The sequence below is a fragment of the Polypterus senegalus genome, chromosome 13, assembly GCF_016835505.1.
Source record: "Polypterus senegalus isolate Bchr_013 chromosome 13, ASM1683550v1, whole genome shotgun sequence".
Lineage (NCBI taxonomy): Eukaryota > Metazoa > Chordata > Cladistia > Polypteriformes > Polypteridae > Polypterus > Polypterus senegalus.
In genome coordinates, this window is record NC_053166.1 from 108,238,286 (window position 1) to 108,265,420 (window position 27,135).

General features: G+C 39.5%; 1 protein-coding gene across 2 annotated transcripts in view; it reads left to right on the forward strand.

Moving 5' to 3' along the window:
- LOC120543171 (tubby-related protein 3-like) overlaps positions 1–27,135 on the forward strand; it is a 71,658-nt gene that overhangs the window by 27,350 nt on the left and 17,173 nt on the right. The window contains exons 4-10 of one of the 2 annotated variants that reach the window (XM_039776081.1): positions 746–905; positions 4,825–4,977; positions 5,111–5,227; positions 8,606–8,728; positions 12,794–12,982; positions 17,607–17,773; positions 22,400–22,558. In XM_039776081.1, the coding sequence (XP_039632015.1) occupies positions 746–905; positions 4,825–4,977; positions 5,111–5,227; positions 8,606–8,728; positions 12,794–12,982; positions 17,607–17,773; positions 22,400–22,558 (1,068 nt within the window). The remainder of the gene's footprint in view (positions 1–745; positions 906–4,824; positions 4,978–5,110; positions 5,228–8,605; positions 8,729–12,793; positions 12,983–17,606; positions 17,774–22,399; positions 22,559–27,135) is intronic. The other variant, XM_039776082.1, reaches the window with a different exon arrangement.

Consider the following 27,135-nt stretch of genomic DNA (forward strand, 5'->3'; position numbering starts at 1 on the left):
TAATGAAACCTTCTTGCGACCATGACAGTTCCTTTCTGACTTAATCTTAAATAACAATAGGTGCTATTTCACTAGGAAAATGTATGAATTTCAGTGATGCAGTAAGTCATAATTGAAAAATAACTTTCTAAAACCATGAAGCATCAGCCATTTCATTGCTTTAGCTGCATTCTGTTGTTAGTGTACTTTGCTTGTGAAAGTCACATTAATATAATTTTTGTAATATTTTAGCAACTGTTGGAGATAGTAGGTTAGCAGGTTCCATATTTCACAGATTTGATTCTTTATCACTAGGCTCATCATCTCCAGTAAGGAGTATGCCTATGTGTTACCTCATTCAGAATTTCAAAATGGAGAAATTGCTTCACACCTGCTTTTCACAGAAAAATCACTGAACTCAGCTTTATTCTAAGACAATCCTGTGTCGAGATCACGTTTGTGGAAAAGATTGGTACTAAGAAGTTAGTTCTGTAACATTCACCTAATATGTAATATGTAACAAATTCTGTGTGTTTCTATACTCAGAGGTACAGTACCTCCTGTCTGTTGATGATAGTGATGGCGTTGGTAGCTCTATCGGACCCTTTTAAGTCTGTTTTCACGTTATTAGTGGTTGACTTTGAGGAGTGTGGCTCCACCTCTCCAGTTTGATGTTCAGGTCCTCAACTGCCTTTCTTAGGGATTTGTCACTCCAGTCACACTCTGAAGAGCTCTGACAACAAATCACTTTTTTTCTCTGTTACAGCGAAACCTTCTGGAAAAAAAGCAGCGGCGTAAGCGGCAGGAAGTGCAGATGGTAAAGGCAAATCCCGAAATGCAGGCAAAATTGCGGATGCTGCGGATATCAAAAGAAAAGGAGTCGTCTCCACATGTAGAGCTAAACTGCGAATCTACTGCTGCATCAGGTTAGAACTGCCTCTAGAGTGGCACCACTGTAACACAACTGTACATATAAGATTTGAATGGCTCACCATATGTCCACATACTAAAAAAGGAAATAATGAAATAAATAAGGCAAATGGACCATGTCTTTATGGGCCTGATTGCCCATTTTCTACTTTTCCTTTCTGGTACACTGATTTATTGGCTGTTTGTTTGTCTTTCCAAGATTTTAAATCACCTATAGCTCGCCGAACCATTTGACCTGTTGACCTGAAATTTAGTACACATATACTACGTGACATCTACTATCCGCTTTCAGGGTGGTAATTGACCTCCAAGGATATTCCTCTTTTTATTTTTATCAGCAGCAATCAGCAGGGTGGCCGTGTGGTGCATGCGTATGGGCACTGTTCTCATTCCCTCCCATCTTAGCTGTCACTTCCCCTGCCTCTTCATATCTTAAATCATTCTTGAGGCAGATTGAACACTTCCAAGTGCAAAATTAAGTGAAAAATTAAGGAAAATGTACTAAGTAATTGCAACACAAACACTGTCTTAATCAGTTTTAAAAGCAGATCAGATGCACACGAAAGAAGAGAAGAAGCAGGCCGCTAGGGTGGAGAAAAGAAGAGCTGATCAGGAAGCAGCAAACACATCAACCTCTGAGCAAACAAATGCTAAACGTACAGAGAAACAGTATGAAAACTATGAATGCTCAAGTCAAGTGTATTCACTCCACGTTATCGTGAAATGCGCTGTTACTGGTTAAGATGATATTTGTCACCAGGGAACAATTTTTGCTTTGAGATTTAGGTGATGTCTCCCCAGACCATGTTGATTTTAGGCTGAGGTGGAAATGGATCACTAAAAATATATGTAAGACTAGGGGGCTTCGCCCCCTGCTTGCTTCGCTCACTAACCCCCTGTTTGGTTTTCCGGATACACACTTGTAAGATGTTTTTTTTCTTTGAATTGTTGCTATTTCATTAGTTTCACTTTTATTTCAGAACTTCTGTAAAAAACAATATTTGGAATCTTTTGTGTCTCAGTATGCTGAATCTTTTAAATGAGGTCAGTGAGACATGTGTTTAATGACTTTGTACCATAATTTAGGATAGGTTTCTCTGTTTGGAATTTCAGCACAGACAAAACAATCCACATCATCAGCATGTAATTTTTTTTTTTTTGTAAAGTAACCAATAATTGCATGTGAGTTAAACCCTGTTTTTGAAATTCTGTGACTATCTGTACTATCTTTTTTTTGATACTGCAGCAACTGATGTAATAAAGTGTCACAAAAGTTCTACTTTAACAATAGCCGACTCCGTAACCCCAAACACAACTTTCTAGCACCCTCTCCACCCCCTCCTCCCATGGGTCTCGCCTCCCCCTTACCGCATCAATCAGCACCCAGCTATCAGTCTCTGTGCTGTACTCTGCCCTCCCTCGATCGGACCTAACAGTCACTTAAAATAAAAAAGGCTTCAGCTTGGCTGGGATGCTACAATACTTTTGAATTTTACTGCTTTCATATTCTGTATCTTTCTCTGCATTTGTCTTGCACCTTGGGTCTCTTTTCTCCGTGCTGCTCTTTCTTCTTTGCTGAGAGTACAGGATCAGTGTGTGCAACATGACTTTCCATGACTGAATGTTTTGCTGGCTGTCCGTGCTCTTATTTGATAAGAAGGGCGTGTCTTGCAAGAATCTTATGTTCCACGTCCTCGCGAGACTGCCCTGGGACAATCTCTTAGCACCAAGTCTCATGTTTACGGTCCCCGCGAGACGCTCTGTGGCCAGTCTTTTTTGTCTCGCAGGTCTTTTTCAAGTCTTCCGAGAACTTCCGAGAAGATCACGTATCGTCGCCTTGCTTTTCCATTCCAGGATTTTTTTATATATAGAGAGATACTATGAGGGCTGATCTCAAAGATCTTATACTAAAATTACTGTTAATTTTAATTTCCATTTTTGGGAGAAACTCGTTTCAATTTATCTTGAAGATCTGAATGGCCATTTATATGATAAACTGTTCTGGAACGTATAATTTTTTTTTCTTCAGAATTTTTGGTGCATCATTATTCTACATTTATCTACTACTCCTGAACTAAATGAATGTCCTTTTCAGTGAGAAAAGGGTCATTGCTACCATGTTTGATGACCAGTCTTGGTTTATATTCTTTCCATTCTTTCTCCGGCACTGGCAAGTTATGCCTCTTGATCAGTACAAACTGAAGCCATAGTACCATCATCCTTTTCTTGTGTAGTGCTAATGAGGTCAGCAGACATATTCTCCCAGACAGGCTTAGCTGGGAGGTTAACAACTCCTAAAATACTGACTGGGAAGCTGGCACTAACAACATTTGCTTAGTTTAGGTTGTTTTGTAAACACAAAGTTAGAAAAGAAGGATCATAGTTTTATTTTTCACATTGCCATTACTTGAAAGATATAAAGAAAGAAGGTAATAATACATCTCACTGGTTACATTGCTCTTTTTCTGTGTAACAGTACCACTTCACCAAGAATGACTTGTACATGTATGTGCTTCTCCAATGAAAATCTTAAACATTAATGTCTGAGCACCGGCTTGTTAGTCAATGCATTCATAATGAAGCTAAAAAGGAAATGTCACCTACAATTAAAATGAGGGAGACAAACTGGGAGTTTATTATAAATATTAATTTCAATATTTGAATTTATAGGTATTTAAAATTCTGAAATGTGACTATTTAAATTATATATGACCAAAGATCTTTCACAAATTACTTTTCAGGGGCACATATGCTTTATTCACATACCCCAGTTCCTCTTTTTTTGTGTCAAATTTGATACTCTCTTGAGAATCGAGCAGTAGACTCGTCTATACTTCCTCCCTAATTAATGTACTAGAAGGTAGCATGGTGTCCTAATTGATCCAGTATAATCCTGGATTTAAATCCAATTGCTATTTTTCTCTTTGTAATCTTTCCACATCAAAAAAATGTTAGCAAGAAGTTAGTAAGATTCTAAATTGGCGACATGTGAATATGAGCATTTGGGTATATTGGATCCTGCCTTGCGCCCATTGTCACTAGTACAAGTTGCAGCCCCTGTAACCTTGAATCAGATTAATTGTAGTTAATAAATTTATGTTTTAAATTGGTTAGTCCATTTTCTCTCTGGTTTATTGACTAGTCTGCTTGCAATTTATAGCAATTAAAACAAAGTTGCCTTGCTATTGAACTGGCTGCTTCCAATCCTCACTTGGCTTAGATAAACTACTTCTAATTACATCTTAAGGGTTTACTAACCCACTTGTCTAGGCTAAGTTATTTTTCTCATGGCCTGTTTTATAATGTACACTTCGCACCTAAAGCAATCTCTTTTCGCCTTCAAAATACATCATGTTTTGGTGCCACTGACCCCACCACTCTAGTTTCTTGTCTTATTCCTCCCTTGGTCTATGAAATCTCCCTCACTCCACATCCTGAGCACAGATGTGTTGCACTCGTAGTACATTAGTGGTCATATGTTGCCCATAGAAAATAAGAAACCTGGCAAACAAGAGGAGACCATTCAGTCTACTATTTTTTGTAGTGAAAAAAAATACAGTACCTATGTAAACATGGGGAGAATGTAAGTAAACCACACAGACAATGACCAGGCATGGCATACAATAAGAGGCATTGGTCCTGAAGTTGCCTTTTGGCACTGTCATTATTGTGCCAGTGACTGCATTATCCTATTAAATAATTGTGCCATCAGTCCAGCCAGTATACTGTAATTGTGCATTGCTTTGGTTTCTGACCTGAAGCCTTCCTCTTCTCCAACATATACGAATAGCTCTGCTTACCAGAAAAAAATGTGTTGAATGCTAAAATATGCTCAGACACCATGAAACAAAAATTAAAAAGCTCCATAATAACCAATGATTATCTTTGTGCTAAATCATTTCTGTATATAACTAGGATCACCTTCTGAAGTGGTTCCAGCCATGGATGAGGTAGATGCCACACTAGAAGAGATTCCACTTTCAGACTTCAGTATCCCTGCCAACACAATCCTTGATGACCCTTCCAGAATCTGGAGAAGCAAGAATAAAGTGCCAAAGGAGGAGGAAGGTAGGAGGAAACAATGATAAGGAGGTGAACATTTTTCACAAAGAGACCCCAGGGTAGAATGGATAATCTACATCTTTTTTAATGTTTACCTCCTCTCCAATTCTAAATCCTGTTCCCCTTTTAATGCACACAGTCGATGTGGATAAAGACTTGCAGACTGAAAATGGAGGTTTAAGGCGGTCAAAAATCCTCAGTAAGAAGAGGGATCTCTCTGCTGCAAAGACAGAGAAAAAACAAAAAGGAAAAGTTGGTGAGGAAAGCTTCTAAGGATGCTGCCCATCTCTTTGTCTTTATAATTAAACCAACTTTTGTTTCTGTAAGTTTTTAATTTTCACCCCACATTTTGACACAGTAGATTAATGACTCAGGCGCCGCCATGAGTGGCAGCCTTTCCAGCAGCTTCGTGTATGACTTTATCTTTCTACTTTTTTTCTCTGTTTTTCTCTATTTCACTGATCACTCCTACCACTTTCTTTTATGTGGACTCTTTCCCCTGGACACTTTTTACTACTTTTACTACTTGGACATGGATTTTTACACGCCGAGACTCATCTATTCAGGTAGTCAACTTCAAGCGATGAGAACAAATGCCCGTGTGGTTCCCTATTTACTTGACGAGGTAAGAAGATCGTATCATGGCAGCAGAGCCGGCACTAAGCTAAAAGCTAAGAGGCTAGTGAGAAAGTGACGATACAAGCCTTCGGTGCCTTCTGTGATCCTGGGAAATGTGAACTCACTGCCAAATAAGATCGACGAACTAGCTGCGCTGGTAAAAAATGTCAGGACGTACAGAGAATGCAGTTTGTTGTGTTTTTGTGAAACGTGGCTAACAACTAACATCCCAGATGCTAACTTGGAGCTACTCGGGTTTAGCACAATTAGAGCGGACAGAAATGCAAATAACTGCGGGAAGCGGAAAGGAGGAGGACTTGCTCTCTATGTGAACACAAGATGGTACAACTCTGGACATGAAAACGTCAAAATCTCCACTTGCTGCAGGGACATCGAACTGTTGGCCATAAGTCTGTGTCCGTATTACTTGCCCAGAGAGTCTGGACACGTCATCGTTGTTATTATTTACATCCCTCCTCGGGCGGATGTGGAGATAGCGGGTGACATCATCCATTCCGCTGTTGCTAAACTACAAACGCAGTACCCCGATACACTTGTGCTAATCTCTGGAGACTTTAACCATGTGACGCTGGACAAAGCATTACCTGCTTTCTCCAAGTATGTGGATTGTAACACCTGGGGAAATAGGACTATTGACTTACTGTAAGCCAACATTAAAGATGCATACAGAGCCACCCCGCGGCCTTATTTTGGGAAAGCAGATCATAACCTGATTCTGCTTCAGCCTCACTACAAACCAACAGTGAGGGAACTATTTACAACTACACGCTCATTCAGGAAGTGGTACCCTGAGGTAGAGCAGGCTCTAAGAGACTGCTTTGGAACTACAAACTGGGATATCCTGCAGGGGTCACATAGTGAGAACATTGAGGAAGTTGTTGACTGCACTACTGACTACATCAACTTCTGTATGGACATTGTAGTTCCAGTAAGAAAAGTGTGTTGCTATGCTAACAACAAGCCATGGATTACAAGTGACATCAAGGGCCTTTTGAACCAGAAGAAAAGGGCTTTTAAAGGCGGTGATCAGCATGAGCTCAAGTGTGTACAGAAGGAACTCCGAGTCCAGCTCAGGGTGGTGAAAAAGCAGTACAGGAGAAAACTGGAGTAGAAGTTGCAGAATAACAGCATGAAGGAAGTGTGGGATGGGATGAAGATCATCACTGGCTGCAGCCCAAAGCAGGGTGCCACCATCAAGAGAGACGTGGAGAGAACAAACTAGATGAACAACTTCTTTAATAGGTTTGACCACCCTAACCCATTCGGACCTCGGAGTACTACACCCTACACCCATCCTTCTGCTGATACCAGCATAGGAGAGACTCTCCCACCCACAATTACAGCAGCCCAGGTAAGCAGATAGCTGAGGAGACTTCGTGCCAGCAAAGCAGTGGGTCCAGATGGAGTATCGCCATGACTGCTGAAGGCCTGTGTGTTGGAGCTGGGGAGTCCTCTATAGCGTATCTTCGACCTGAGCGTGGAACAAGGGAGAGTCACGAGGCTTTGGAAAACACCTTGCATCACCCCAGTCCCAAAGGTATCACATCCTAGTGACCTGAATGACTTCCGGCCTGTTGCTCTGACATCATGTGATGAAGACCAAGGAGTGACTGCTGCTTCACCACCTGAGGCCACAGGTCTGCCACGCCCTCGACCCTCTGCAGTTCACATACCAGGAGAAGGTGGAAGCGGAGGATGCCATCATCTATATGCACACCGATCCCTCTCCCACTTGGACAGAGGCAGTGGTGCTGTAAGAATTATGTTTCTAGACTTCTCTAGCATATTCAACACCATCCAACCTCTGCTCCTTAGGGATAAGCTGACAGAGATGGGAGTAGATTCATACCTGGTGGCATGGATCGTGGACTATCTTACAGACAGACCTCAGTATGTGCATCTCGGGAATTGCAGGTCTGACATTGTGGTCAGCAACACAGGAGCACCGCAGGGGACTGTACTTTCTCCGGTCCTGTTCAGCCTATATACATCGGACTTCCAATACAACTCAGAGTCCTGCCACGTGCAAAAGTTCACTGACAACTCTGCTATTATGGGCTGCATCAGGAGTGGGCAGGAGGAGGCGTATTGGAACCTAATCAAGGACTTTGTTAAATGGTGCGACTCAAACCACCTACAACTGAACACCAGCAAAATCAAGGAGCTGGTGGTGGATTTTAGGAGGCCCAGGCCCCTCATGAACCTCATGATCATCAGAGGTGACTATGTGCAGAGGGTGCAGACCTATAAATATCTGGTTAGTGCAGCTGGATGATAATTTGAACTGGACTGCCAATAGTGATGCTCTGTGCAAGAGAGGACAGAGCCGACTATACTTCCTTAGAAGGCTGGTGTCTTTCAACATCTGCAATAAGTTGCTGCAGATGTTTTATCAATCGGTTGTGGCGTGCGCCCTCTTCTACGCGGTGGTGTGCTGGGGAGGCAGCATTAAGAAAAGGGACGCCTCACACCTAGACAAACTGGTGAGGAAGGCAGGCTCTATTTTAGGCATTGAGCTGGACAGTTTGACATCCGTGGCAGAGCGGCAGGCGCTGAGCAGGCTCCTGTCAATCATGGAGAATCCACTGCATCCACTGAACAGTATCATCTCCAGACAGAGGAGCAGCTTCAGCGACAGACTGCTGTCACTGTCCTGCTCCACTGACAGACAGAGGAGATTGTTCCTCCCCCACACTATGCAACTCTTCAATTCCACCTGGGGGGGTAAATGTTAACATTATACAAAGTTATTGTCTGTTATAGCTGCATTTTTATCTCCCTTTAATTTAATAGTTTTTATCAGTATGCTGCTGCTGGAGCATGTGAATTTCCCCTTGGGATTAATAAAGTGTCTTTCTGTCTGTCTGTCGGCACCACCTAGCTTTGATTCTATGTGTTGCAACCATAGAGATACAGTTTTTATTTCCTAATCCTTTCAATTCTAAATAAGCTTCACTCTTTTTCATTCTTCTTCCTGCCCTCTTTTTTCATGCAGCATTGGGTGTAAAGAAGCCAGAAAGGAAAACTGTGCCTCCTGTTGGAAAGGTGGGCAAGAAGTATTCTGCCTCAAAAAAAACAAAAAGGCTAAGCAAGTCGGGGAGCAGAGAGTTGCTAACAGGTATGGTGAGCAGTGCTTGGGGTCTGGTGACACTGATTATCAGAAAAAGACTGTGTAATGTCAAAGTGAAAACAGTTCTTTGTAAAGTGGTCTAAATAATTTACATATATTTAACACAAAGTAAGTGATTACATAAGTACTCATACCCTTTAATATAACACTACTAAGTCATCACTGGTGCAGCCATTTTTGTTTAAAGTCACATAATTAGTTACATGGAGATCATCTGTCTATAGTCAAGGGGTTTCAGTTAATTGCAGTATAAAGGTACCGTCTTGGTCAGTCTGTCTTGTCAGTAAGGCCTAAACTACCCAATGAAGGAAAATAAATAACACCAAGCAACTCTGTAAAAGGATGGTTGAAAACCCCGATTCAGGCCATTGAGATAATAAAATATTAAAGTCACTGAATATCCCTTGGTGTCCAGTTAAAGCAATCATTAAAAGATAAGACTGCATTGGTATTGGTATATTTTTGTCACTATTTCTTCATAACCATGGTACATACTAATTTATTACATGAAATTGTGTTCTAAAGTGAATCATTTTGTTATATATTAAAAAATATCCATGATGCTTTTGTCCTTTAAGAAGAGAAAGTTACTAGGGTCCCTATAAAAAAACAAACACCTTAAAACTTATCAAAGACATTCCTAAAGGTTTCACTTTAAGAAAATATGCCTTACATGTTTCTGAGGCATACTTATGGCATCGAAAGTGAACTTCAAGTGGTGTATTTTATCACAGACTCTTGCTGCTGTTTTCTTAAGGCAAGGATATGCTTCTTACTTGCTTGCCTGCTCACAGTGGTCATTGTGGATAGAGTTTTTACATTTTCCGTGGGTGCAGACATATTGAATCATATGGAGGCTTCTCTCCCACCAGCCAGGAAAAAAATGATTGCATTATTTTGTAAAGATCTTGTCTGCTGCTACTTTTATCATGTATGCACATGCTTTGGAAGTTAGGATGAGCACATGTGTAATGTGCAATCAGGTGACAAGAACTGAACAGACAATACAGGCATTGTAGAACCAAGTGGGCATTTCCCATTTTGCTAGGCTTTTTAGTGGCACACAAGGCCTGTTAGCACAGCAGATTTAACAGGGATGCAGAAATTGAGCTGTACACCACCCCTACCTGCATTCGTGAGTGAAAAGCTAAACTGCAGCTCCTATCAATGTCAGTCCTATACTTCATCTTATAACACAGTTGTAAATAAGAGTTGAGCCGACTCCTTGGCAGAGACTTCTTTAGGCAAAAAAAAGTGCCCAAATGGACATTCGTCTTAGGCATTTTAACAGAAAATTGAGCTTTTACTGAATGTGATGGACAAAATAACGTATCTATAAGCAGGCACTTGATCTGTAACTAGAAGAGACAATCACTAGAGGTTACTTCTTATTTCAAAATTAGCTGAATTTATCTCTTCTGTTTCTTTTTGGGGCATGAAAGCTGATGAGACCCTTTATCTTTAGGTTAGCTGAAAGCAGAGGATCAGTTCTTTTTGGCAATCTGAAAGCTATTGAGCTGCCCTCTTTGAGGGAGAAGCTACCCATTGTCTATTGAGCAATAAGGTCACAAACTTTTTTTTGGCCCAGAAGTTACTTTCTATAGAGCTTTAGAGCTGGACACCCTAAACTAGTTTAAGATCTACTCTGCCAAGCCAAGCTCTGTGACATTGACTGAGTCCAGTCTGAGAAGACTGAGAAGCAACTGTTACTTTAAGAAGTGAACTTCAGCTCCTACACTCTTGTGCCAGAAGCAGCCATTCTTTTCCCTATGAAGTTGCAAAGGGCACAGCAAAGAGTGTAACAGCGACTTGAGAACGTCAGCAACATACCACACCAATGACAAAGCCCATGTAACAAAAGCCAAGAGACTCTCCAGTGCAAAAAGACTCATGCCTTTGAACCCGAAGCAACAACATACATCTCCACATAGCATCAGACATCATTCCTGCTATCAGGAAACTGTTATGTGAGATAAATTACAACTCTAAATAGCCAGTAAACAACCAACCTCTCCTGTGCAGCATGTTTGTCTGTGTCATCTATCTTGCAGCCTCACTTCTATGTCAATATATATGCAGTTACCATACTTCTAATGACTGAATCTCACAAAAATGTTTTGCTTCACTTTAGAGGATATTTTAATGTGGTAAATAAATATCATGATTGTGAATACATAACTTTGACTTAAAAAAACTTATCCTTAAAGAAATGGAAGGAGTATAGCACAGTAGTAAAGTTGCCTAGTGTGGGCCATCCAGAAGAATTGGTTGATTGTGGAAGACTACTGATTGAAGCCAGCAGTAAACCCTATGATAAAGCTAAAGGAATTGCAAGCTACAGTAGAATGACTGCACATACAATTGTTGCCTGGGTGCTTCACCAGTAGCAGCTTTATGGGAGACTGGTAAAAAGAAAGTTTTTGCTGCATAAAACACACATGACATCTCAGTTATGGTTTTCCAGAAAGCACATGGAAAGCTCTGAACTAAGCTGGAAAAAGAGTCTGACATCTGATGAAACCAAAATTGACCTTTTTAGCCATCAGGCTAAATGTAAGATTTGATGTAAGCCAGATGCTACACACCATCAAAAGCACACAGTGGCAATGGCAGCATCATGTTGATGGGATGCCTCATTACAGCAGACACTGAAAGACACGTGAGGGTAGAGAATAAAATAAATGCAACAAAATACAGGGAGAACGTGATGCTCTTTGAAAGGAACATGACTCTTTTGTAGAAGAATGACTTTCCAGCATAAAGCCAAAGCTGCACAAGAATAGCTTAATAATGATAATACTATTGTCTTGGAGTAGCTTAGTCACAGTCCAGATCTTGTTCTCGTTCTTAATGAATATTTGTGGCTGGACTTGAGCAGGGCTGTTCACTCACAATCTACATGAAACCTGACAGCCCCTGAGCATTTTTGCAAAGAAGAATGAGGAAAAATGGCAGTGTCCAGATGTGCAAAGCTGATATAGTCCTGTGCACACAGACTCCAGGTTGTCATGGCTGTCAAAGGTGAATTGACTAAATATTGAATTCAAAGAGGTATACACTTGTACAATTAATTATTTAGTGTTTTATATCTGTAATTAATTCAGACCACTTAAAAAGAAAAATTAAATCTACAGTGATGTTGTATAATAATAAAATTTGACAATTTCCAAGAGAATGAATACTTTAATAGGCACCGTATTACCAAAATTTTCAATGCAAAACAGGTTCTATGTGTCCCTACTTTTCGCCTTCTCTGCTATGGAGCTTTGTCCTGGCCAGTATTAATTCATGTCTTACTCCTAATACTTTTGGGGCAAGCTAAAGTTCTCCCAACAATAAAGCTGGACAATCTCACTTCAGCTAATGGAGAGACAGATACACTGTATACTGACTCTACAACTTGTCAAAATTTCAGGTAGAAAAAATAGTAAACATACTGTAATTTCAAAAGATGCATCCATCATTTGTTACAGCCTGTTGTAGTTAAGGTGACCAAGTAACTGGTGTATACCTTGGCAGTTGTGCAAAGGCACCTCTGGAAAGCACTTTGAGCTACATCGTTTGTATGAAAATGTGCTATATAAATAAATGATGTTGTTGATGGACAGAACACCAGTAGATGACAGGACAATATAATAACTAATAATTACATTGTTTTTCAAACATTACCCTTACCTAATCTTCTTAACCACATTAAAATAAATGATATATAAACTAAATTTATTTTAATTTGGAGAGAAATGGTCATTAAGGTGCAAACAGATACATAGAGCCAACCTTCTATCAGTGATAGAGAAAAGGCTGTAATAAATGGTCACAGTTTTATACTCTCCATTTTGTTCCATTTGTGTAGCTTATTTAGCCGATAAGATGGATTCAGGACAACCTAGCAGGCTAGTCACGAACACTGGCAGGTGTTTTGAAAGCTCCATGGAAACGGCTCATTCCAATTGAAGACTCCGTTCTGATGAGCTGCTGAAGCAATGAGGTGTGCAACAGCAGGCAGGGGACTGAGTGCTTGGCACTTCATCTCCCTCTCTTTCTCTCCCTTAGCAACCTCTCTCAGCCCTGCTTCATCAGAGAATGCCGTGGAAGAGATTGGAGATAAGCAGGCGTATTTAAGTTCATCAAGCAGGGATGATGAAGATGAAGATAAGGATGAAGAGAGCACAGATGAGGAGCGCAGTCCTTATCCTCAGTCTAATGTGAAGAGGAGAGATAGGAAGACAACTTCAGTACAGGGTAACTACTTTTCAGATTCTACATTTTGTGATTGGACGGTCAGATAGGTGGAAAGAGATGTGGGTTATGGAAGTAAAAGTAAACATAGGGGGCTGCTGTCAGACTAGTGGGCATCTCCTGCAGTTTCAGAGCAGCAAAGACTATCCAGAGGTTTGAATTTTATATAAAAAAAGGGTTAAAGCATGTAGAAATACTTGGTACCAGTGCAGACAGCTGTGATGGGTTGGCCCCAGGAGATTTGTGTGGTATTTTTATCCCTACAAGTAATGCTGGTAATTCTCCCACAATGCCATTTGAATCTTAAGAGTTAGTAGAGAACATTGGGCAAGTGTGTGAATAAGAGGTACTAGAGGTACCTATTAAAGGATAGGAGAATATTTCTAGGCTTATTTGATCCTTATTGTCATGTGTACAGTGAAATTCTAACTTGCAATGGCTAAGCAACATTTTTATTTAGGCTTGGGCATTCTGTTTTAGGAGGTAAACAAGTGGACCGTAAGTATGTAGACAGGGGACAGGTAAGGGTTATCTGGTTGTGACATATCTGGTTACTCTGATCACCTCCCCACCCCTTGTTTTTACCTATAATAAAAAAACAGGCACTTATTGTTAGAACATTCATATTCTGTGTGCCACATAGTATGTGTATGTGTAGAAGCAGGGAAGATTAAAAAGCTTGGCAGATAGTTAAACAAGGTGGAGCAATTTGAACAAATGTTACTAGAATATCTCGCTCCATATTAAAATCACCAATATTGTGAAACTGTGAAAACATGTATAAAATGAAATAAGCTTGAAGTAATATTAAAAAAAGAAGCACAATAGATATAGATAACTTAAAGTGAATCAAATAAAGAGGAATCAATCATATATCTGTTCCTTTAACCAGTTGCACCATGTACAGTATAACCACCTAACATACTGTCAGTATTGATTTTAATGTGCCACTTATTACAAAAAACCTTACAAGAATTAAAAATGTATACATTTTAACAAGGTTCAAACATTAATGACAATAATGCTGTCAAACTAGATAAAAGCAGTGCTTTCTGAAGGTTCTATATAGACAGCTAGAATGGAATACATCACATTAGTAAAAGCCGATGCTTTTAAATGCTCAATGTGAGAGGATGGAATGACATTGCATCATTGAGGTTTGAATGTGATTGTACTACTGAGGACAGAATGTGAGTGTATCATTCAGGATGAGTCAAGATTGCATTGTTACAGATGAGTCTGAAAAGCCATGACACACACACATACAGTGCTGTTAAAAGGTATTCAGACTCCTTTACTATTTACAATTTTTTCTCTATATTTGTTACATTCTTAGTTCTGAATCACAACCTGCACTCATGGTTGGTTAGCCAGTCAGCAAAGAACTGCCACATCCTCTCAGTTGCGAGAAGAAGCTCAAAGATATGTGATACTGTATCTGCCAAACAATACAAAGAGTACACAACACGTTTCACCCCTATTGGGGCTCGTCAGGTGTATGCACTTTTGCATCCCCTCTTACCTCTTTGTATTGCAAGTGATAAAGGTATCAGTCAAATAATCCTCTTCTTCTTTTGGCTACTCCCGTTAGGGGGTTGCTACAGGGTATCATCTTTTTCCATATTTCCCTGTCCTCTGCATCTTGCTCTGTTACACCCATCATCTGCATGTCCTCTCTCACCACATCCATAAACCTTCTCTTAGGCCTTCATCTTTTCCTTTTTGCCTGGCAGCTCCATCTTTAACTCCCTTCTCCCTATATACCCAGCATCTCTCCACTGCACATGTCCAAACCAACGCAATCGCACCTCTCTGACTAAGTAGAAATAATTTTATTAGGTCCCTTTAGCTGCTTACACTTGAACATGCTATACACATTTGTCCTTTAATAAAACATTCCTGAATTAGATCAATTCCTGCTTTTCTTATTGACTTGGCTTTTGTTGATAGTCATTAAAAGCACAGTTTTACAGAAAAATATATTCTTTTTAATTTAAATGGGTAATCAGTAGTATTAATGTGAAATCTGAGTATATATCATTATCCTTATTAGATTATTATTTGTTTACAATTTTCATTTGTTTACTTCATTAGTACACGGCATCTCCCATGAATAAAATGTTAATTATAAGCCTATCAATTAATTATAAGCCCACACTGCAAATACTACACTTGATCTAACAGTTTATTTAATATTAAAAAGTATTTAAAAAGGATATGGATAGTTATTTATACAGCACACATCTGTCTAACAACATTTAAAAAATATGATTAACTTTTAAGTTTTACCAATCACAGCTCCTTTAAACACTGATGTTTAGAGGAGGCTATCAACTAGCAACTTACTGAATTTACTGGTCATGTAGGTAGATACTGTTGGAGGGAAGCATGAACAACGCAAGATAAGCATAAGCAATGTCTCGACAAGCATACCTTTCAGATTTATTAGTGCCACTTTGGGCAAGATATTTTTTAAATCCATAGAGCACAATTTTGCATGGCAAATGCATATAACCAAGTTTATGAAGAAGTAACTTTGACTTAAGATACTAAACTTATAGTTTAATGGGGGCAATGATCCAAATTAAAGGCTAAATAGGGAAGCTAATGAGGAGAGCAACTGGGGTAAGTGGTGGAGAGGTTTGATAGTTTTAAAAAGGGCCAAGCCATGGTGATTATTAGACAGGAATAGAAGCCCGATATTTCAGGCTCAATGGTGTAGTAGATATTTTATTAGATACTTTTTCTTCATTTTGTATGACCATCTCTGCCTTTCAGAAAGGTTTAATAAATCCCATTACTTTTATTATATTTTTGTATATTGGTATTTTGTTTTCGCCATCTGTAACCCACAAAGTTGCCACCATTACAATAGCCCCTTCACACACAAACATTTGTTAATAATATTTAAAAATAATTACATTTATATAGCACTCTTCTAACTCACTCAAAGCACTTTACGTAGACAATGAAGGAGCTACTTCAACCGCCACCAGTGTGTACCATCCACCTGATTTGTGTGACAGTAGTTATTCTTTTGTCAGTACACTCACTACACATTAGCTATTAGGTGGTGAAGGGCTGAGAGAGACAGCCAGTCAATAAGGGACAGGGGATGGTTAAGAGACCATGTGGTGTTATGGGTCCACAGCTCACTTAGTAAAGGCCATTTTTTGAAATAAATAATCACCGCTCTCGCGGCGGCTTAGCGAGGGGGCTTTGGGCCATAGCAAGCCACGGGGCGATCTGCGGTGTGGGCGTTTCTCACCGAGTGCACAGGTGAGGGACTGCCCACATCCGTGATTGCTCCCGTGGCTAATGGGCTGCAGCTGCTATGGCCCCTCGCTATATAAAAGGAAGCGAGAGTCAGATGGAAGGAAAAAGGAAAAGAAAGATCAGAAAGAGAGAAGGAAACGGAGGTGGAGCAGGAAGCAGTGAGGAGGGAGCGAGCAAATCGGTGCAGCAGGAAGCGAGCGAGCGAGCGAGTGAACGCTCGCATGCAGCTGAAGGCAAGTTGTGGTCACTCCCGTAGAGTTAGATATGAAGGGCGGGAGTGATCGGAAGGCGCAGGACGCTCTGCGGAAGGTAGCGGGAGTCGGGACTTGGGTCATGGTGTCCCCAACGTGAGAGCCTTGGCCGTTAGGGGATTCCCAAGTCACTCTCAGGGGGAGCCAACCGGAGCCAAGGATCAGAAAGGCAACTGACAGTAGCAGCAGGATTAGGCAGAAGGTCAGCTGCATTGAGAGCGTCCCGCCTGTTGCAGGGCCTGTATGGGAGAAGCAGGTGAGACGCTAACGCTAACAGGAAAGAAGCACTGGGTTTGTCATTTGTTTTTAAAGACTGCTACCTGATGAACGTTTTAACCTTGTTTTAAAGGATTGTTTTTCTTATTGTTTTAACCTCCACGTTTTTCTTTTATTGGATTATTTATTTATAAGATTTGGAATCACTGCACTTTATGAACACTTTGTTTTTGTTGACTGATTTTAAATTAAAGCACTATGCACTTTTTTGTACCATCCCCTTGCTTGATTGTTATTGCCTCCACTTACTAGTTCATCTGTGACATTACCGACAGTGTTGGGTGCAAGGGCTTCCAAACAGCAATGGGAGTGTGGAGCCGAACCTGCATCGTCACAGACCATAATAATCAGGCCATTGTGGGCAACTTCAAAAGGACATTGGGAAACACCTTACTCTTTTTAAAGGATGGCCAGGGATCTTTTAAGTTCACAGAGAACCAGAACCTCAGTATTTATATCTCTTGCGAAGAACAGCATGAATGTTTACATCACCATGTCCCCGTCACTGCAGTAGGGCATTAGGATCCATACATAGACCACATGATAAGACAACCCCTGATGGCTTCATCAGCAGCTTTTCCAACATTTCCAAACATGCCTGGCTTCAAGTGGAATGCTTGTTTTAAAGTGCAGTTATGACTGCTGGCCTTAATTATGGGTGACACATCTCCAGAATTAATGTGAGCAGGCCAACTGTGTAAAAGATGGATTTAAACAACTAATGTATGTGTTTCTTGTACAACCACACAATGATACTCATAAATAAGTTTATGCCGCTGCATTTAAAAAGAACTCCCCATATATATTGTGTCTCTCTCCTTAAGCACGGCAACTGAGTGACAGCTTTACTGATAAGGAGGAGGAGGAACCTGATGATGATGATGATGATGAGGAGGAGGATGGCCAGGAGGACTTTCAAGAGAATTCAAGCTTGGCCCCCTTAAACAGCAATCTACGACAGGGCTCGACAGACAGTAACATTTCTTTAAAGGTGAGGGGCCATCCGTGCTGTCTTCCACCAGTCCATATTTAAGAAAAATATTTTCATCCCATTCACCTAATGTTTTAATAACACATGGATGTAACAGTTTAAGATCCCAAAGTAAATAATTTCAGAGGCACAAGTAGATATCAATTTAAATGTGTATATAGAACTTCTATGTAAAAAGAAAAATTAAAGTGGACTTTTCATCTAAGATCCACTTTACCAGCTTTCTCATGTATTGCCTTGGAAGAAGTTGTTTTAAAATGACTGTTGGTGTTATAAACTATTATTTTATATTTAAAAACTCACATCCACCCTTGTTACTATATGGTGAAACTGAATCTTTGCTCATAGCTCAGTCCTGGAGTAAGTCTAACAATGTTTCTCAGTTGATCTCATTTCTCTGTCCAGTTCTGGGAACAACTGCACTCAGTACATTATTATTTAGTGTTTCCTCCTTGGACTTGCACTCCATACACCCAGCAATGTTTTAACTGCTTGTCTTGCTGAGGACAGTGAGAAGTCCACAAGGAATCCCAACTGATAATTCGTAAGGTTCTTTCAAACTGCAGTCTCCCCAGTGTATAATTATGTTATACTGTTTCTTACAATCTAAAAACAGAAAATAAAAAGATTAGTTGCTGCTTACCTGCAGAAATCTGAATTCTCTCCAGGCTTACATTGGCATACTTGTTAATTCATCAGGCTGATTTATATCTATCTGTTTCTCTAAATGCAACCAATGTGTCCACTTTATTGTGTTGATCAGTTATATAAATAAAAAAGGCATAAGCCCTTGCATCCATCTTTGGCAGTTGACTGACAGGACATCATCAAATTCAGAAAGTAGCATTTGCATCATTTGTTTTATTGTTTGTGTTGTCATTTCCTTTACACTTGCTCCTTTGCTTATAATTTGATCATTAGTTTCTTAAGGGTCACCTTCTCAGAGATTTTCTGAAAGTCTACATGAATAAGCTTTACGTACCCTGCTGCTAGTGGTACTTTTTGCTTGCTCATAAAACTAAAGCACGTTGCGCTAAACAGGATCTCCTTTTTATAAACCCGTACTGATTAACATACATCACACACATCTTTATTTTTATAATCATGTTCATGGTGTATGAAGCAAGTCCAGTTAATACCAAGTGTTTACCTTGCTTTTCCCAGCTTCCTTATTTTAATGATAAAATGTTATTGCAAACCAAATTATCACATGCATATAGTGATGAGCAAAATAATTTGTGAAAAATTGAATTTTAAGTGAGACAAATTATGTCCCCCAACCAGTGAACAGAAAAAAAAGACTATCCTATGATGCTGGCCTTAGAGGCAGAGTTTCAAAGAAAAAGTCATATGTAAATTGACAAATAAAAACAAAAGTTTAAATTGGGCAAAAGAACATAAACATTGGACTGAAGATGACTGGAAATGTGTATTATGCTTAGCAAACTGGAGTTTTCTTTCCTCTGTTGCAGATGACACTGGCACTTGGTGTGTATTTAGTGAAGAATACAACTGAGGACCTTTAAGGCATTTATTTGGGGTGTCCTTATCCTCTTGTGCAATTGCCCATCTAGGCCTTCCATCATTTTATTATACTGCTTAGATCCAGTTTGCCCTCTTTTTTTCAAGGCAGTATTAGACATCTTTATATTTTCTTTTTCTTGGCAATCTGTCACATGGAATAACCTTCATTCTGCAACAAGCCAATAGAATGACATGTTTCTTGAGAAAGCCATTTTATTTTGGCCATTTTTGAGCCCAGAACTGAACTTTAGGAATGACAGTATCTAACCTAAGTGAACAGGATGACAGGTTTGATTGATGCAAATACAGTTAGAAAGGTTTTGCTATACCAAAGCGTCTGTATGTCTGGTCACTATTTAGCGAGTGGATGTAGAGGTGGTGCACTTCTACAAGTACTTAGGGGTCCACATTAATGAGATGTTAGTCTCGGAACACAGAGGAACTATATAAAAAAGGGAAGACCGGGCTCTTCTACCTTAGGAGATGGCTTACTTTAATGGGGGAAGTGACATCCTTCACATCTCCTACAACTCTGTGATGGCCAGTACAAATTTCTCTGCTTTATTGTAGTGGGCTGGTATCAACACTTCAAGAGTGGCCTACAGAATCATCAAGCTAATTAGATGGCAAGCTCAATTGTAGGACACACACTGGACCCTCTGAAGTTAGTAGCAAAGGAGACAATGAAAATAAAACTGAGTGCCATTTTGAACAATGTTGCACAACACTATTCAGCAAAAGTGTGTCAAGAAACACTACTAGAGCTTCTTTATACCAACAACAATACACCACCGTAATGCCTCACTGTGACAGTGACTGCCAAGTCAGAAGTTTTTTTTTTTTTCTTTTTAAATTTTCCTTCCTTTTTAGTCATTCTGGTGTGTGTTCAGACCATTGTGTGTGCGTGTCTGTCTAACTATTTATCTATCATCAATAGACATGATTAATTAAGGATAAGCTAAGGGAGTGGACCATTAGAACACTAAAGAAGTGCCCCCAAACCCCCTGTGGCGCCACTTCTACAGCCACTTCACATCTCTGCCGCTCACATTGTGAAGGGGGGGTTGGGGCTGAACACACACTAAGGAGATGCGGACGGATCAGCTGCTGTTTTGCGGCTGCTGCCCCCGAGCTGTATGTTCTGCTTGTTGCTCTGCGTGTCGATCATTTAAAAGCCTGTGCAGCAGCTGTCCTTTTGTCTCACTGCCTTGTCTCGCGGGATGTTAAAGTGTCTCCCAGAAAATCAGATATTGTCTCCTTCCAAGATTTTTTTTTTTTATAATAGAGAAATTTAATACAGTAGTATTTTGATAAATAAGATTCAAATTTCTATCAAAAACATGAAACTTTCTGGGTGACCCCAAATATTTGACTAGTAGTGTACAGTTTATGTTTGTGTGTCTTGCCATGGATCAGTATTCCATCCATGACTGTTTTCTACTGTGAACTCAGTACTGCTGACTCCAGCCCTTTGAACTCTGAAATGGATTAAGGAAGTTTAAAATGGGTAATTGTATGCATGTCTTGACTGTCCTATATGGTATGTGTATATCATTCTAGTTTTTGATACAGTTAACAGGCAAACATAAGTGCATGCATGTTTTATGTAGTGCCTTTTGTGTCAGGATCTCACACACAGTTCGACGTCATCTGGGTAGTAACATATTCAGCATGTTGTGAAAGGCACTATATAGCGCCTGACCCGACACAGATTGGACACAGGAGGCACGTGTAAAATAAAAGGATTTTTATTATTCTTCAGCTGGAGGGCACATCTTCCCCGTACTCCCCCCAGCCACAACACAGTCCCAAACACCAGTACAGTACAGCACAAGCACAAACACTCTTCTCTTCCCTGGCACCACCACTCCTCCCTTGCAACCTTGTCCTCCTCCACCCGACTCTGGCCGATGAGCGGTGGTTGCTGGCTCCTTTTTATAGTTCACCTGGAAGTGCTCCAGGTGTTTGATCACCAAGATCCGGCGGCACTTCCAGTTGTGATGAAGCTGTTGCCCACACGGGCTCAGGAGTCCCAAACACAGCACCCCCTGGCGGGACCCAACAGAGGTGCCCCCAACTCCAATTCCCAGGGAGCCCTGTGGGAAACCGAGGCACTACACCAGCCCAGGGGGTGGCCATCTAGCGTCCAGGGGAGGTATTGCACTGTCCAGGGCTGCTCCCCCTGAATACAGTGTGCAGGGGCGTCCCGGCTGGGCATGGACGCCAGGCGCCTGTCACAATGTTCATTTGCCAACACTTTCTTTCTTTTCTTTTTTTTCACTTTTTATTAATTTTATTAGAATCAAACAACAATCCATACAAGCAAGTCAAGTTTAACAAAACTAGGTTTGAAACTAATCAACCCCCACCCAAGAGAAAGAGAGCTAGGCCAGCTGAGTAAAACTTTAATAATAGTAAAAATATGTAAATAAATAAATGAATAAAAATAAATAGAATAAAACAGAAGGGAGAGAATCCACTTCCTCAATTTAAGTGCTTATTCTAAAATGTTATTGATTAGATCCTTTTTGAAAAAGTTTTGTACAGATCCTCTAAGTGAGAATTTAAATTTTTCCAATTTCAGATAATATATAACATCAGTTACCCACTGCCTTAAAAGAGCTGAATTAGCATTCTTCCAGTTGAGCAAGATAAGTCTAGTTCCAATGGCGAAGTAAAGGCAATCACTGTTTGTTTGTCCTTCTCCGCTTTAAGCCCATCTAGGAGAACACCAAACACAGCTGTTAATGGGTTAGGAGGGATTGTGACACCAAGGCTGTCTGAAAGGCATTTAAAGATTTTGGTCCAAAATGATGTTCATTTGGTGCAAGCTGAAAACATATAACATATGGCCCAGTGAAGCTGGAACTTAATTGCAACGTTTGCAGGTTGGATCTTGCCCTGGAAACATTTTGGACAATTTTAAATGAGAGAGATGCGCTTGATATATAATTTTAAGTTGGATAATTGTATGCTTTGTGCATATGGAGCTCGAGTGAATTCTATGCATTGCTACCTTCCACTGCTTTTCTGAGATGTTGAGTGACAGATCCTTTTCCCACTGTACTCTGGGATCTTTGAACACTTTCTGTTTTTCTGCAGGACCCACCACTGGATATACATGACCTACAGGAGTTTGCTCTGCGTCCAGCACCGAAGGATGTTACAATTCAATGTCGGGTTACCAGAGATAAAAAAGGAGTGGAGAAAGGGATGTTCCCTACGTACTACCTGTACCTGGAACGTGAAGATGGCAACAGGGTGAGTGGGGGACATGACATTTTTTACAAAAATAGCAGTAGCAGCTGCAACTTTTATATCAACACTCCCTTCTTGTCACCATGCATGGGCAACTGCTGTCACCAATTATCTCTAGACAGCTATAGCCTGGCATGAAAAGACAAATATCAATGTCCCAGTGTCTTAAACTTCAAAATTATCATAAAACGTGTGAGAAAATCACAACATTTATATATCATTTGTAGTTAAACTGCATTCTTGAGATGCAGTACAATGTTACATAATGATACCATAATGATTGTTCACTTGGTTTGCATTTATAAACGTCATTGTCCTGTATATTAGTTAACACTATCATTATGGTTCACTGTACGAAAAGAAAGTCCCACCTAAAGTGTAATTATATATAATAAAAAAGAATTGAAAATACAAAGACTCAGCAAGTGCATCATGTGCTTACTTGAAAATTACAAAGGTGAGTTCTTTCCAAATTGTAAAAAAAATCTGAACATATTAATTTATGAAAAACCTGCTTTTTATTCCAGTTAAACATAACATAGAACACCACTTCCCACAAAAGTATGAAAGAAGGATTAGAATTCTAGTTGAGCAAAAAATAGTCTTTGAGAAAGCAGTGGTGTGTAGGATATCACAGCTATTCATAGCAAATGTTATCCCATTGGTGTTACTCAAATACTGATGTTAATGCATTGCATAAGAAACATTTATAATTGTTTTAGCACTGCTGAATCCTGTTATTCTGTTCAGTAAAATAAGTATATTGTCTTTGCTTGGCTTGCAAGGTACTGGTATTCATAAAGTTCGATTCTGGGTTCAAAATGGCCATAAAGAAGCAGCTTTCTCAATAAAAAATGTCAACCTATTGTTTTTAGTGAAATGAAAGTTATTTCATGAGACAGATTGCTAAGAAGCTGAAAATATCATACAAAAGGTGTCCACTATTGTCTTGAGAGAAGAGGGCAATCTGGATCCAACTTGGATTTAAAAAGAAGTGGAAGACCCTGATGCAAACAAGTCTGTAGTTTGAGAAACAGACTCCTTATAGGTCCTCCTTAAATATGTAGTATATACCAGTGTCATCTGCATCAATGACAAGACAACTCTGGAATGCTGGTCGTATAGACAGAGTTTAAAAAAAGCCATACTTGAAACTGGCAAATGAAAAAGGAGAAAAAAAAAACTTTTTAACCTTTTCATTTTCTCACGCAGTAATGGTCGTTTGCAACATTAGTAATGCCTTGGCTATTGTACCCTGATAAAAAATATATATAAAAAATGTGAACATTTCTGGGTGAGTCCAAATTTTTTAATGCTAAAGTATATTTGCTTAGAATGATTTAATTGTAGAACATTGCCAAAAATTGTTGCATAGTAATGTGGGAACTTGACGACTTATGGACAATTTGTAGTTGAATTAGGATGTGTTTGGTTCTTAAAAAACTAGAATGCATTTCTCTTTTTCTGAAATTTTAATGGAAAGGTTTTTTTCCTGTCAGTCTATAAGAACAGCATGAGATAAATTCTTTACATTTCTTTTATATACAGTAGAGATGCTATCTGGAGATTAATCATATTTAGCAGCATTCCCCCATCTTCCCAGGAGATGGTGCTGTTGTGAAAAAAGCAGTAAACTTGCCTCAGTAATTTAACATTTTTTTATAATGCAATTTTATACAGTATATCCTTGAACTATGGTATCTTGCTATTTTGGAGTAGTTGTCATCATAGTGAATCATGTTGAGTACAGTTTAGCATTTTGCTCATTGAACAAGAATTGGAAATTTAAGAATGTTCATTTGTGTGTCTGCTTTTGGTGTTGATTATTTGATTATTATTATTATTATTATTATTATTATTATTATAGTTCATTTTGAGATATCTTTTAATACTGTCATTTGGTGGTTCTACTATATGACAAAATAATATTTCAAAAGATTTTCATTATGAGGATCTATTTACTGCTTGCAGATTTATTTACTTATTTGGCTACTGCCTTTATCTAAAGTGACTTAAAACATTTGAGATACAATTTTTTTTGATTTTCCAGTTTTAGAACAGGCTGGTGAAGTGACTTGCTGCTCATGGTCAAACAGTGTCAGTAGCAGTATTTGAACCCTCAGCCTAAGGCTTGAAGTTCAAAGTCTTCACCACTATGCCACACAGCATGCCTAGCCAGGTTGCATTGGTGCATCACACTGCTCACTTGGTGTCAGAGACAATACAATCTTTGCTTACCTTCCCCAACCTCATGAGCATAGCTAATCCAAGCCAGGTTATTTCCCAGGATCACCTGCGGTCACGTACCAAAGACAATCATTAAGCTGTGAGCAGGTTTCATAAGTTCTCCGCTTTAAGTGTTTGATCCTCTTCCTGTTTCTCTCTCTTTCTCTCTGTCACACTCACTGACACACACACACTGCACATGGTCTTAGGATGGCTAGGTCTCTTCTGACAGGATCTCTCTCCCAGGTTTTGTGTAGCTGAACCAGCAAAGCAAAATGCCAGTATACAAATGTATTCATGTTGCTTTCATATTCAAGCGTTGCATATTCCCCAAAGTGATGACATGATATATTTTAAAAGTCTCACATACCATCTTCTGTGCCATCGCTTTTTTTTTGCACCTTCATAATACCATCACAATGTACGGCAGCCTATTTGAGTCACACAGAAAAACAAATAAGGACATAATGAAAATGCCTATTTTGTGATTAAAGTGGAAATTTTGGCTTTAATCTCGAAATGTCCAGTTTAACCTGGTAGTTTATCATTAAAGCAGACCGTCGTAAACGTCATCTGAAAACCGACCTAGTTGTTAAATCGCTATGTGCTTTTGGAGCTTCCTCCTGACCTGACAGCAGTGGCAAGCAACAATGGATCACCACACAGAACACATTACATTTATAATATTCCAGCTCTCTGCACATTTAGAATTGTTAGATTTATACTTGATATCACTTTCATGATGAAATGCGTTAAAATATGTATGTTACATTTTACAGATAAATCGTTAACTTTGTTTAAATAATGAATACTGTTAATAGTTACACATATGGGGTGGCACAGTGGCAGAACGGTAGTGCTGCTGTCTCACAGGGAGTCACGCCCTTTGTGATCCCTGCCTGGAGTTTGTATGCTTTCCTGGCGGGTTTCCACAGTGCGCTCAGTTTTCCATCCAAATACATGAAGGTTTGGGGATTTGGTGAAGCTACAATGACGCCAGTGTTTGTGTGTGTGCTTGTGTTCATCTTGCGATGCGTTGATGCCCCATCCAGGGATTTTGTTTCTGTATTGTGCTGATGCTGCTGGAATGGGCACATCCCAAAATGATGGATGCAATCATTAAATATCCTTTTCAGAGATTTTGTAGCAAGGTGTCCTTGGAATTTGATGGATGTTTCAGCACCTTACTTTTGGCTTATTTTTGGAGTAGGGCATATATTACAGAGCAGCCTGAAATTCATGCTAGGGCTTATTTTCGGAGTAGGTCTTATTTTCAGGGAAACACGGTATATAGGTTAAAGGGTGAGGTAAGTGATTATCATCAGGGACAACAGATATGAGTTTATTTGCCCTTTAATATGTTCTACAGTGGTATCTTATTTTTCTTTTTTTTTAATTTATTAGAGGACATTACATACAATAAAGTCAAACTTATACAATGAAGAATTCAATCCCCACCAAAGAGAAAGAGAGGAGAGCCAACAGTAGGGGGAAAAAAATAAAAAAATAAAATCCACAGAAGGAAGAATGTCCTTTTACAAAATATAAATGCTTATAAAATTTTATTAATTAATTGATTTTTTTCAATTCCAAATAGTATAGAACATCAGTTACCCACTGACTTGTGGGTAAGGTGTGTTGCGTTCTTCCAGTTAAGCAAGATAAGACTACATGCTAGTAGTGAGGTAAAGGCATTTACAATCAGTTTGTCCTTCTGCACCTATCTATCGAGTTGGGGGTGATTGTGAACATGTGACCCTGTGAGGCTAGAGCTTGATTGCAATTTACACAGATTGGACCATGCCTTGGATACATTTTGGGCAATTTTAAATGAGATAAATTTGACCGATTAAATATTTTAAGCTGAATGATTGAATGCTTTGTACATACTGAACTAGAGTGTATTCTGTGTATGACTACCTTCCACTCCTTGAAAGATCCTTTCCCAACGAATACCCTAAGATCTTTAAAAGGGAGAGACTTTAATATGTGTACATGTATTGTTGAAATGCTGTCTGAGTCCTCATGACTGTTTAGTGTTTCTTCTGGTATAGAAATGGGTGGAAGGTGTGGAAAATTTTGTAGGTTCTTTTTAGCAACATTTCTGATTTGAATATAGTAGAAAATTGTGATGCTGGCAAGTTAAATTTGAAGTGTAGTTGTTCATAAGATGCAAACATTTTCCAAAGATTAAAGACTGTGTAAGTTTGAGAAGGTAGAAAATTATCGTGTAGAGGTGCAACAGATAAAAGCTTCTCTGCCTTGTCAAGAGATTTACTTGCCTCAGCAGCGACATTGATGTGGTGATTGTACTTATGAAGTCAGTAAACGTATTGGGAGAGCTTGGTGGGTCA